Consider the following 13724-nt stretch of genomic DNA (forward strand, 5'->3'; position numbering starts at 1 on the left):
ATGTCTTGATTTATATAATCATTAAAGGCGTTCCCCCATGATAAAAAGCCCCTTTTTTAAGAGTGTAGTAACTTCTGGGAACTGCTGAGAGACAAACGGTTCCTGTCAGAGAACAGAGTTGATGCGACTCTCTCTCTCTCTCTCTCTCTCTCTCTGGTGTTGGTCTGGTTCCTGGAATAAAAATGAATCCCAGTTCTAAAGTCTTGACATTAAGCAACAATTTTGACTGAAGTTGCTTTAATTTGTGCAGAAGTTTTTGTTCAAATGCAGTTACATGCATAACTTCTGTAAATATTTCGATATGTCAAAGTTTTTCTAAAAATAAACAATTATATATTTGGCTGAAGAATTTCTTGGGAAAAATGACATGATTCCATAGAAGGAACAGAAACTAAAAATTGTTTAAGACATGAAACATAGAATATGAACGAATAACATTTAAAGGCCCAGTTTCACAGACAGGGCTCAAAGCTAGTCATAGACTAAAATGAATGTTTGAGCCGTCTAAACTGAAATCCTAAAATATATCAGTGCCATTGTTTTGTCTCAGTATGCACACCATTAATGATTTTTATAAAGCATTTTAATAAAAGTGACTTCATTTAATTAAATCCTGGCTTAAGCTAAGCCTTTTCTGTGAAACCGGACCATAAAGAATTAATGCTTGTATTAATGCACTTTGTGTTCATTTACTCACCCTCAGGTCATCCAAGATATAGGTGACTTTCTTCAGCAGAACAGATCATTTTATTTAGTAAGATCTAATATAACATTATCCTCTGTTCAGCACATCATCAACACCATTAAACAAAACACACACACCAATCCTAGAGTGAAACACACAGTTATGAGATACAGATTAAAGAACAAAGTCAAAATGTTCTTAGTTTATTGGCTGTAAAATGTCAATAAAATGTTTAAATGGACTTGTAGCAGGGTGACGCAGGGCCCTGGTGGCTCATTGGTCGAGGTCATGTGGATCGGTGAACCAATCAGAGCACTGGTCACCGCGTTTAAAAGACTGGTGTTGTAGTATCGGGAAAGCGTCATTTACGGGGACCGCCCATTTCTGCAGGGCAACACTGTTGTGAATGAGTGGATAGGTTTAACGGATTGATGTTCGGGCTGCTGTGCGTTGCTGGGCTGCTAACAGTGGTACTCGTATGTAATTAGGACCTCCCGGGACGAGTGACGTTATTTAGGATGACTCTGTGACTTGTTCACGGTCCAAGGGTTTCAGCACTTGGAGTTCTGTTGCGGGAGACGTGAAAACCTGTTGAAATGATTATACTGCTGCTTTGCCCAGGCTTCATTTTGACGATTTGAACATGTTTATTTAAAAGACGCTTGCTACGCATTTCATGCCTGTCTCGTTCCCTCGCTCGGGAAGTCTGCAACCGAGAGCAAGTTCACTGTTTTCAGCAGCGTGGCTTATTGCCTGTTGTCATTTTCCTTTTTTTTGTTTGATTATTGATGTGTATTTATTTTCTGGTTGTATACATCTGTATTCTTTGGTTTATGTCTGCATGCCCTAGTTACACTCCTTCCGTGGGTTTGCCAACGAAAGCGCGGATTGCCCGAAGTTTGGTAATTTATAAGGAGTGCGGAAATCTCATTGTTACAAATACACTTTTGTCTAAACTACCTTGCTTGCAGAAATATCTTGTGGTTACTGGTTTGTGTCTTTTTATTTCTTTGATGTCTTTCTGTAAGTTGAGTTGTATTTTGTTTATTATAATTGAGTTTGTGGTGAGGAAGGCGGGACGAGAGCCGTGACGCGGGGCCGGTGGCGTGAGTGATAAGTGGAATCAGCTGTGCACGCACCGGTCCCGCATCTTATCACGGAGGAGATTGGGAGCTTAAAAGGATGTTCGGCAGGACTGTTGACGAGAGAGGACCGGGCCCGAAACTGTGTTTAGTTTGTGTATGTTTTATGGCCGGCAGTCTACCGTGAGGTGGCTGTCGGTCAGTTACGTCAGTGTTTATTGTTTATTTAATTAAAGTTTTATTTGAATGTTCGCCGGTTCCCGCCTCCTTCCTTCCCATCAAACGAACTTTATTACATTGGTGCCGAAACCCGGGAGGAAGGAGGGACATGCTGTCAGAGAGCCCTCGCTGCCGAGGGTGATCGCGGTGCTGAGGAGTTCGGGCAGCGCGGACGGGGGAAGTCCGCGAGTAGCTGCCCGAGGCGGTGGTGCTGGATCAAGAAGTCGGATGGGACGAGGACCTCGCTGCCGTGCTCCTGGGTCGAGGTGGGGTGGCTGCCGTCCAGGAGGGAGCCAAGGCCCGTTCGCCGTGGGCCGAGCCTGCTGCCAGCCGCCATGATGGGGAGGAGCAGGGAACGGAGGACCAGCTGCCCTCAGCTGGAGGGCCATCGCCGGCCGCCAGGGGGCGGAGGAGGATCGAGCCGTCCACCGAGCGTCCAGTACCATCGCATGGCACCGCGAGGAAGAGTTTCTCGGCTGGCTGAGGACCGAGCGACAGCTTGTCAGGGAACCGGACAATTTTTTTTTCTTTTCCTCTCTCCCCTCTCTCGTCCCTGTCGCTCCGGGGGCTCCCGTCTCCGTTCTTTCGTCTCGCCGGTGCATACCCCCAGACTGGCTCCCCGGGGGGGGGAGTAGGTACAGTCTCGGTGGTGCCCCCCGGCCTGTAAGGGGTGATGGGGGTATGTGGTGAGGAAGGCGGGACGAGAGCCGTGACGCGGGGCCGGTGGCGTGAGTGATAAGTGGAATCAGCTGTGCACGCACCGGTCCCGCATCTTATCACGGAGGAGATTGGGAGCTTAAAAGGATGTTCGGCAGGACTGTTGACGAGAGAGGACCGGGCCCGGACATATGTTTAGTGTGTGTATGTTTTATGGCCGGCAGTCTACCGTGAGGTGGCTGCCGGTTTATTCAGTGTTTATTGTTTATTGTTTATTTAATTAAAGTTTTCGTGTTTAAATGTTCGCCGGTTCCCGCCTCCTTCCTTCCCTTCTTACGAACTTTATTACAGAGTTAATCTGTATCGGTGTGGAGAGACGCTGGCCGGTGGTGAATGTTCCCTAATCACGTTGTGTGAAATATTGCCGTGGTCTACGAGAGGTGTGTATTGAGTGGGGTGTGAAGAACTAGCGGCCCCTGCTGGCATTCTCTCTCCAGCCCGATCTTATGTAATGTTTGTTTCATTGGTGGTTTGATTTTTAGACCTGGAGTAATTTATTGGTGTTTATTGTAATAAATTATTATATTTTTCTATTTAAATTCTCTTTATTCATTACTTGCTCACTCCACTACGATCACGAACCTGTGTGCTTATTGTTGTTTTCCCGGCATGTACCGGGTGGCGTAGTCGAACAAATTGATTTCATAAGCCTCTCTTTCCGGCCTTAACAAACCTTGTAATTCCGTCCCCTTGCCACATTCTCAATGACTAATCCTCAGCTAAACCAGTGCACAGATCTACACATCAAAAAAATACAGCCACAATAGGCAAAACTTTCTCAACCAAAATATCTCTGACATTGAGACCCATCTACTCAAACACTTTAATTCACATTACCACAAATCCCACCAAAAATGCTTTTACAGAAAACTTTTCTAGTTTTTATGAAACATGTGCATCATTTCTGTTGGAAATCTTGTACGCATTTCATTTAAAATTTCAGTTTACTGCTACAAATAAATGACATATAACTCAGAAAAGCTTTAAATGAACGTAAGTGCTAAAGCGCCACCAGAGAAAGACAGCGAGCTTGTTTCTGAGAAAAATTATAACCATCTTCAGTCAGTGAGAGTGTTAAACTCAATTATTGTTGGCTGTTTTAAGCAATAAAACATAAAATACCATTAACAATACAAAGCAAGCTTTATAAGCATATCTCATTCCAGATATACAACACTCAACCTACTGAACTGTTGACTTGTTGCCAAATTCTTTAACTGGCTACATTTACAATGCGAGCTATGCTGTATATGTGTGTTTGTGTTAAGCGTGTTCATTTTGTTCAATGTTGGCGACGAGTCCTTTAGTATCAATAGTTGTAGGCGGTCGTGAGAGATCGGAGTTGTTATAGAGTCTGTTGTCAAACGTACGCTGTCCAATCACACGTCTGGGAATTCTCTTAAAGAACAGAAACCCGACAACACCTGCAACAGCGATGATGATCAACACCACCCCTACAGCGATGCCAGCCGAACCGTGAGACGTCTCTTCTACATGATGCTCTAGAATACAAGAATACATGAACATTGATGGAAAAAAATGAAATGCAGTGAAATGTAGATCTACAGTAGTTCTACACACCTGACACTGACGGCTTCTCTGTTGGTGGTATGACTGAAAGAGAAACACACATGTAGATTATTATATTAGATGATGTAATATGAATGCATACTGTATGTTGTGTTGTTTGTTTGACGGACCTTTAGCAGTCTTGCAGATATAAGCTTTGCGATTATTACAGTTGTTGTTACTCCACATTCCAGTGTTTGACTGAACTTCCACACAGTCACCGGCGTTATTGGGCATCCGCGGTTTCCAGTTTGTGTAATCCACAACAGTGTTATCAATCCACATCCATTCACCTGTGACACACAAACATCGCATTTTCGTTATCTTCTATATAGATTCAAATTTTATATTTTACATCAGTGGTTCTCAACAGATATCGAAAAACAATATTTAAAAATTTGATAAAATTAGAATTAAAAAAATATACATATTTCTTAGGTAGAAATTGGGTAGGGGGGGCTTAAAATATTGTTGCACAATGGGGGGCCTTGGAATCAAAAAGGTTGACAACCCATGGTTTAGATTAACTCATGCTGGCCCGGATTTAGTTAAATTAGGCTATTTACATTTTTATTGAAATGCCTTATGTTATAAAGGACAGCAGCAGCTAATTATAATATATATGTAGTGGAATAGAAATCTCCCTATAACTCCCCCTGGTGGAGAACTGGCAGTATCTGCCCAGTAGATTTAGTGGTGTCAAGGAACCGGCTGGTGACGAATTACCATGGTTGCGCTCTAAATAAAAAGGCAGTATTCAAATGGCTGGGTGTGCGTTACTCTTTGCATCCTGGTCGCCTGTTCCTAGTGGAGTCGTGTGGTTCGGGGCATTTAGTCTGGGTATTGGTCAATCAGGTAGGTGAGTGAGTGAGTGAGTGAGTGAGTGAGTGAGTGAGTGAGTGAGTGAGTGAGTGAGTGAGTGAGTGAGTGAGTGAGTGAGTGAGTGAGTGAGTGAGTGAGTGAGTGAGTGAGTGAGTGAGTGAGTGAGTGAGTGAGTGAGATGTGGTTTGTTGTCATATATTAGTGTATAATTTAAAGTTTGTTTCAGGCAGTCATTACACAGTGCTAGTGCAGCTAGAACCTGTACAGATGTGTTAGACTGGTTGAGAACGCAGTCAGAGGGACATGCATAACAGGCTTGCATCCAGCTGAGCCGTGTAAGCATATCTTCCCATTCATTGTTTGATCAGGTACGTGAATCAGTGTGAATGTGATCTTACGAGTGATATGTAGAATGTGATTTTATAATATTAGTGTATAATGTAAGGTTTGTGTCCTGCAGTCATTACACCTTTCAAGTGCAGCTAGACGGATCGTGAACGCAGTCGGAGGGATGTGTATAACAGGCTTGCATCCAGTTCTGACTGTGCAAGCGTATCTTTAATGGCAAGACGCACTGCCCCGGATTACGCTGCTGTTTTGTTTCTATTTTGCATGTTTTGTTTCTATTTTGCATGTTTTGTTTCAATTTTGAATGTTTTCTTTTCATTAATGTTTTTGTTTTGTGACAATTTCTCTCAGTGATTGTTATAATTTGGGTGTTTTGGTTTTCGTTCTTGGCTTACCCCATCTGTGTTTGTAGACGAAGTGCTTCCCATTGAGGAAGTTCACTGAAGAACCAGTAACTATTGCTTTATTTATTTTTGTTTGTGGTTAACTGTACTTATTGTAAGTGCTCGGGGCTCCTGTGGCCACTCGTAGAAAGGGTATTTTACCCACCTCTTGTTGGGGTGCAGTGTTTAACACGAGTGAGTTTCTCATTCCCTGTTGTTCAGGGGGCAACACCAGTGTGTGTGTGGTTGGTTGTAGTGAGTGATTACTGTTTTAGGTGGGGCAATATTCTTTTTCCTTGTTTGTGCCTTTTTACGATCCAAGGCTGCCCGTAGTGTTTACATTGTTTGTTCTTTTACGTACCTTTTCTTGGCCCGTGTTGGTAACTGTATTGGAAGGTACCTTTTAGTGACTGTCAGAGGAATTGTATTTTAATAAAATAAACCTTTGTTTTAATTGGCAGAACTGTCTCAGTCCTCTCTGGAAAGAACGAACCTGGGGTTTAGATTTCCTCTGAACACTAGTATATCCTGGGGTGAAAGTCCTTAGGTGGCGTAGTTGGCTACAGTGAGTTTATTTTAGTTATCTTGCTCTCCGCCTCACCATCCCGCCACAATCTGGCGTAGTCGGCAGGGTCCTTTCCCAGTTTAGGCTGAGACGTTCTGCCTAAGGTAATTTTTCTTTGTTTTTTTTGGGGGAGAAACAAAACAGCAGTAGGCTCCATTAGGTTAAGCAGGTGTTTGTTTGTGTTATATCTATATATATATTTTTGGCCACCGTCATGGCAGAGGACTTTCAACGTTTGCAGGAGTTGGTAGCCCAGTTGGAAGTAGATAATGCACGTCTGCGTCAAGCAGTACCGGTAGGCCCTACGAGTAGTAATGCTCCGGCACTCGGTGTTCACTCTTCTGCCTTCCCGACCACTGAGAGAGTGGTATATGTCCCTAGGGAAAGGCGTTGTTCAATGTTTAGAGGCAGGAGTGGGTTAAGCCTACTAGAGTGGGTGGAAGAAGTAGAGTCTAGTGTGCGTGCCCGTCACCTATCTTCCGTTGATCAAGCATTCTTTATGTATGATCATTTAGAGGGGGAAGCCAGGGAGGAGATTAAATATCGATCCTGGGAGGAGAGGGAGGATCCAGTAAAAATTCTGGCTATTTTACGGGAACTTTATGGGTGTTCGCAATCCTATGTAGCTCTACAAGAAGCATTCTTTTCCCGCAAACAACAGGACGGTGAGTCATTGCAGGAGTTTTCACATGCCTTATTGTGTTTAATGGAGAAGGTTAAAAAGGATGCCCCCCATGTTATGCCTAATGCAGACACTTTATTGCGTGATCAATTTGTGGAATACGTCTATGACTGTGCTCTTCGTAGGGAGTTGAAGCGCTTTGTACGTGATAAACCTGACTCTAGTTTGTTGGATGTTCGCAGGGAGGCAATTAGGTGGGAACGTGAGGGCACATCGGTAGGCATTCGGGATCGTAGCCAGTCGGTCTCCTTAGCATATGGGTTCCAGTGTGGGGTTCAGGGGAATATACCTACCCCTGGTGTTACCTCTAGTTTAGAACTCACAGAAGTAAAGGAAATGTTGAAACGACAACAAAGTCAACTTGACCAGCTTACCCAAAATTTAAGGTTACTACAAAAACCCCGTAGCCAGGGCCCTTCACCGCGGGGGGTTTCGATTATTTGTAGACGATGTCAAAAATCGGGCCATTATGCCCGAGAGTGTGATGGGGAGAGGGTTTTGTCTCAGTCTTCCTTTGGTGCGCCTCCTCGTGGGGGTGCTTCTAGTAGTATGAGCCGGCCGTCGGAAAACTACAACCCACCGAGCTGTTGAGCCACTGTTCGGTGGGGCGAATGATGGGTTCGAAGGCTGCCTTAGAAGCAAAGTCTATTCCTCAATTGATGTCCTCTTGTCCTCATGTCGATGTAGTCATGGGGGGTGTTGTAGTGTCATGTTTGGTGGACACTGGGTCGATGGTGTCTACCATCAGAGAGAGTTTTTTCTCGGAGCAGTTTATGGCTTTGGGGCCTGCTTGGCTTCAGTCTTGTCATTGGCTACAGCTTCAGGCGGCCAATGGTCTAGCCATACCATATGTAGGGTATATCGAGGTGGACGTGGAGCTTTGTGGGAAGGTAATGCCTAGACGTGGGGTGTTAGTAGTTAAAACCCTCCAGGAAGTAGTTCCAGAGTTCTGGGGGTGATCGGAATGAATGTCCTTAAAGAATGTTATGCTGAGCTCTTTGGAGAGTATGGTTCTGCATTGTTGGAGGTACCTTCGGTTATACAGGCCCCAAGTTCAGTACGCCAGGCTTTACAGCAGTGCCATCATGCTAAGGCAGAGCCCTCCCTGGACACTTTAGGTCAGGTAAGAGTGCGGGGGAGAAGGGTTTGTCGTGTCCCGGGCGGTACTATTAAACTTGTGCCGGTTACGTGTTCTGCCCAGTACGCTGGGCTTTCTGTTTTGTTTGAGCCTCCGAAGACTGGACTACCAGCTGGACTGTTGGCCTCTCCATCACTGGTTGGGGTAACTTGTAGTACAGTATACATCCCAGTTGTCAATGTGGGGACTACAGACATTGTATTATATCCTCGCACTGTAATTGGTACTCTTACTATGATTAGTGTTGTTAGCCTACCAGCTGAGGTCAAAGAGGTTCGGACTGCTACTGCCACTGTGTCTTCCATGGAAGTTTGTTCTATTCATGATAAGATAAATGCTTTAGATCTGTCTCCCCTCCCCGAACAAGATCAGTACAATGTACGGTTGCTGCTTAACAAATATAGTTCAGTTTTTTCCTCTCATGACACCGATTTAGGCTGTACCACATTAATTTCTCATGACATCCCCCTAATTGATGAGACCCCCGTTAGGCAGAGGTATCGACGGATTCCCCACTCAGATTATGAAACTGTGAAGGCCCACATTAATCAGTTGCTAGAGGCACAAATCATCCGGGAGAGTAGTAGCCCCTATGCCTCACCCATTGTTTTAGTCAAGAAAAAGGATGGTAGCCTCAGAATGTGTGTGGATTATCGACAACTGAATGGGAAGACACGGAAGGATGCATTCCCCCTTCCAAGAATCGAAGAGTCTCTTGATGCCCTCTCTGGTGCTCAATGGTTTACAACGATGGACTTGGCAAGTGGTTATAATCAAGTTCCAGTGACTGAAGCAGATAAGCCTAAAACTGCCTTTTGTACCCCCTTTGGTCTCTTCGAGTGGAATCGGATGGCCTTCGGCCTGTGCAATGCCCCAAGTACCTTTCAGAGGCTGATGGAGAGAATGTTCGGGGCCCAGCATTGCCATCGTTGTTGTTGTACTTAGATGATGTCATTGTGTTCTCCCCCTCTGTTGCAGAGCATCTAGTGCGGCTGGAAAGTGTGTTGGAGCGGCTAAAACAACAAGGCCTGAAAGCCAAGCTGAATAAGTGTTCATTCCTCAAACAAAAGGTGGGTTACTTGGGGCATGTAATATCTCCGGATGGAGTCTCCACAGATCCTGAGAAAATTACGGCTGTGGCTGAGTGGAGAAGACCCACACACGTCTCAGAGTTAAGGTCCTTTCTTGGATTTGCGAGCTATTATAGACGGTTTGTGGAGGGGTTTGCAGCACTGGCTGCCCCACTACATCGGTTGGTAGCTGAATTGGTGGGCTCTAAGAAGAGGAAGGGTTCCGGAAAGAGCCTCCCCACCGTATGGACTGAGGAGTGTGAGAACAGCTTTGAGAGACTTAAAAGGAAACTCATTACAGCCCCAGTCTTGGCCTATGCAAATTTTTCTCTACCCTTCATTCTAGAGGTTGATGCTAGTCATCGTGGCCTGGGCGCTGTTCTTTCCCAGGAGCAGGAGGGTAAAATTAGACCTATTGCCTATGCCAGCCGAAGTTTGAGACCTGCCGAACGCAATATGACAAATTATAGCTCCATGAAGCTGGAATTTCTGGCCCTAAAATGGGCCATGACTGAAAAGTTTCGAGAATATTTATTGGGCCAGACGTGTTCTGTCTATACTGACAATAATCCTCTAAGTCATCTTGCCACTGCTAAACTCGGTGCTACTGAGCAGCGTTGGGTAGCTCAATTGGCGGTGTTTGATTATGTCGTCAAGTACAGGTCTGGCAAAGCGAATCAAAATGCAGATGCCCTCTCACGACAATATGTGGAGCCTACTGAAGGGGGAACTTTGGAGAGCTGCCCAGGCCTGGGGCCTTTTCATGAAGTCTCGGTGGAGCCTGCTCCCCAGGTAGTGCAAGCAGCCATTTCCGTTTTGCCCTGTTATGCCCCGGCCAGTTTGTTTGCGTTGCAGAATGAGGACCCGGTCATCAAGGAGTTGTTGTCCTTTTGGTGGAGAAAACGCCAGCCGACAGCTGAGGAGCGGCAGAAGCTGACAAAGCCTGTGTTATCACTACTGAGACAGTGGGATCGTCTTGTGGAGCAGGAGGGAGTCCTATACCGTCGCATACTACATCCTGATGGGGGTGAGGAAATTCTGCAGTTGGTCCTCCCTATGTCATTAAAGGCAGAAGTACTCATGCAACTTCACCAGGGGCATGGACATCAGGGGGTGGAACGGACCCTGGAGCTGGTTCGCCGGCGGTGTTACTGGCCTCGGATGTCGCTGGAGGTGAAACAATGGTGCCAGGAGTGTGACCGATGCCAGCTTTCTAAGGACTCTCAGCCAGGGGTACGTACCTTTATGAACCACCTCCTTACATCGTGTCCAAATGAAACGCTGGCTATTGACTTTACCCTCCTCGAGCCAGCCCAAAATGGGATGGAAAATGTACTCATCATGACGGACATCTTCTCAAAATTCACTCAAGCTGTTCCCACTCGTGACCAACGTGCTTCCACAGTGGCTCATGTTTTGGTTACGGAATGGTTCTATAAATTTGGAGTACCAAGCCGACTGCACTCCGATCAGGGACGGAGTTTTGAGAGCTCCTTGATCAAGCAATTATGTGGCCTTTATGTGTTTCCAAGTCTCGGACTACCCCGTATCACCCTGCAGGCAACGGTCAGTGTGAACGATTTAACCGCACGCTTCATAATCTTCTGCGCACCCTGCCTACAACAAGGAAAAGGGATTGGACTGCTTGTCTTCCCCAGCTTCTGTTTTGTTATAACACTACCCCCCACCAGTCCACGGGTGAGTCTCCTTATTATTTGATGTTTGGCCAAGACCCCAAGCTGCTGGTGGATTTCTTACTAGGTAGGATTGAGGACCCTGTGGCAGGCCACATACATGACTGGGTCGTGGAGCATCAAGTCCGACTTCAGATGGCATTTGAAGGAGCTAAAGACCGAACGAGAATGGCGGCTGATCATCGGAGGAGAAACCATGACTGGAAGGTTCGAGAGGTTCCCCTGAAGGAGGGCCAACTGGTATTACTGCGTGACCACTCCAGGAGAGGCCGTAATAAGATCCAAGACTGCTGGAGTACGGTACGTTACCAGGTGCTAAAAGCCCCAACGGAAAGGGGAGCAGTGTATACAATTGCACCAGCCCATGAACGGAGTAGGATAAAGCATGTAAATTGCACGTTGTTGAAGCCGTATATTTCCACTCGAAGCCCAGAGAGTGGTCAGGCGGAAGGTGGCCAAGCAGAGGCGGTGTTGCCCTTGGAGGGTGAAGAGGAAGAGTTTGAAGATGGCTGGGCCCTTGTGTCCGGGCCTTTTGTCGCTCAAGCTGGACTGGCACCTCAAGCTGGACTGGCACCTCAAGCTGGACTGGCACCTCAAGCTGGACTGGCACCTCTGACGCCGGCTCCTGTGACATGTAACATCCCGTTAATCCCACCCTCTAGCCAAATTAATGATAATGACGGCCGCATCAACAGGCTGGAGCAACCAGTGGCCTCAGTACCTCGCTCTAACTCCGAAGTAGAAGAGCATGTGAGTGATGATGGATTGAGGAGGACAACCCGTGTCACTGCTGGACGACATTCCAACCTGCACCGGTTGCCTGCGGCTGGGTGGGGTAGGGAGAGAGGGGCTATGAATTCCCAGATGATTGTGCCTAATGCCACTTTATTTAGACCCTGGAGTTGAGATTTAAGGGGGTAAGGGTTCATCGTCGGGACGATGATGCAAGTGGATGGGGTGGATTGTAGTGGAATAGAAATCTCCCTATAACTCCCCCTGGTGGAGAACTGGCAGTATCTGCCCAGTAGATTTAGTGGTGTCAAGGAACCGGCTGGTGACGAATTACCATGGTTGCGCTCTAAATAAAAAGGCAGTATTCAAATGGCTGGGTATGCGTTACTCTTTGCATCCTGGTCGCCTGTTCCTAGTGGAGTCGTGTGGTTCGGGGCATTTAGTCTGGGTATTGGTCAATCAGGTATGTGAGCGAGTGATATGTGGTTTGTTGTCATATATTAGTGTATAATTTAAAGTTTGTTTCAGGCAGTCATTACACAGTGCTAGTGCAGCTAGAACCTGTACAGATGTGTTAGACTGGTTGAGAACTCAGTCAGAGGGACATGCATAACAGGCTTGCATCCAGCTGAGCCGTGTAAGCATATCTTCCCATTCATTGTTTGATCAGGTACGTGAATCAGTGTGAATGTGATCTTACGAGTGATATGTAGAATGTGATTTTATAATATTAGTGTATAATGTAAGGTTTGTGTCCTGCAGTCATTACACCTTTCAAGTGCAGCTAGACGGATCGTGAACGCAGTCGGAGGGATGTGTATAACAGGCTTGCATCCAGTTCTGACTGTGCAAGCGTATCTTTAATGGCAAGACGCACTGCCCCGAATTACGCTGCTGTTTTGTTTCTATTTTGCATGTTTTGTTTCTATTTTGCATGTTTTGTTTCTATTTTGCATGTTTTGTTTCAATTTTGAATGTTTTCTTTTCATTAATGTTTTTGTTTTGTGACAATTTCTCTCAGTGATTGTTATAATTTGGGTGTTTTGGTTTTCGTCCTTGGCTTACCCCATCTGTGTTTGTAGACGAAGTGCTTCCCATTGAGGAAGTTCACTGAAGAACCAGTAACTATTGATTTATTTATTTTTGTTTGTGGTTAACTGTACTTATTGTAAGTGCTCGGGGCTCCTGTGGCCACTCGTCAAAAGGGTATTTTACCCACCTCTTGTTGGGGTGCAGTGTTTAACACGAGTGAGTTTCTCATTCCCTGTTGTTCAGGGGGCAACACCAGTGTGTGTGGTTGGTTGTAGTGAGTGATTACTGTTTTAGGTGGGGCAATATTCTTTTTCCTTGTTTGTGCCTTTTTACGATCCAAGGCTGCCCGTAGTGTTTACATTGTTTGTTCTTTTACGTACCTTTTCTTGGCCCGTGTTGGTAATTGTATTGGAAGGTACCTTTTAGTGACTGTCAGAGGAATTGTATTTTAATAAAATAAACCTTTGTTTTAATTGGCAGAACTGTCTCAGTCCTCTCTGGAAAGAACGAACCTGGGGTTTAGATTTCCTCTGAACACTAGTATATCCTGGGGTGAAAGTCCTTAGGTGGCGTAGTTGGCTACAGTGAGTTTATTTTAGTTATCTTGCTCTCCGCCTCACCATCCCGCCACATAGTTTCTTTCAGATAGTTCATTTATTTAATAAATGTGAGTTCTTAGCGCCCCATTTTGTTCAGGTATGAGATAACTCTGGAAAGGACTGCAATGGAAATATCTGTTAGTTGGTGGCAGAAAAACGGTGTGCAGAGTGCGAAAGAGTTTGCGGCCGTGCAAAGAGATTATTTATCATTTAAATGTGTTTGTGCATGTAAAAAAAAGTATGTTTCTACGTTCCATGTATAAATCTTTGTATTTATGGGTTTAGGGGTTTGTATTTCTAAATAACTTGTAAGATGAAGCTTTAGATCTAACATGAAGCTGTAGATCTAACGCTGCCAATGGGGCTCTTATTAAGCTGTTAAAGCAA

At 45.4% G+C, this 13724-nt stretch overlaps 1 protein-coding gene across 1 annotated transcript in view; it reads right to left on the minus strand.

Moving 5' to 3' along the window:
• Positions 1 to 766: 766 nt before the first annotated feature.
• Positions 767 to 13724, minus strand: part of LOC306892088 (macrophage mannose receptor 1-like) — a 36241-nt gene continuing 23283 nt past the window's right edge. Inside the window, exons 29-32 of the mRNA XM_079452882.1 lie at positions 4404 to 4565; positions 4285 to 4317; positions 3401 to 4205; positions 767 to 926 (exon numbers count right to left, since the gene is read on the minus strand). Coding sequence (XP_079309008.1) covers positions 3967 to 4205; positions 4285 to 4317; positions 4404 to 4565 — 434 coding nt within the window. The 3' untranslated portion in view covers positions 767 to 926; positions 3401 to 3966. The remainder of the gene's footprint in view (positions 927 to 3400; positions 4206 to 4284; positions 4318 to 4403; positions 4566 to 13724) is intronic.

This window comes from Barbatula barbatula, assembly GCF_947034865.1.
Source record: "Barbatula barbatula genome assembly, chromosome: 1".
Classification (NCBI taxonomy): Eukaryota; Metazoa; Chordata; class Actinopteri; order Cypriniformes; family Nemacheilidae; genus Barbatula; species Barbatula barbatula.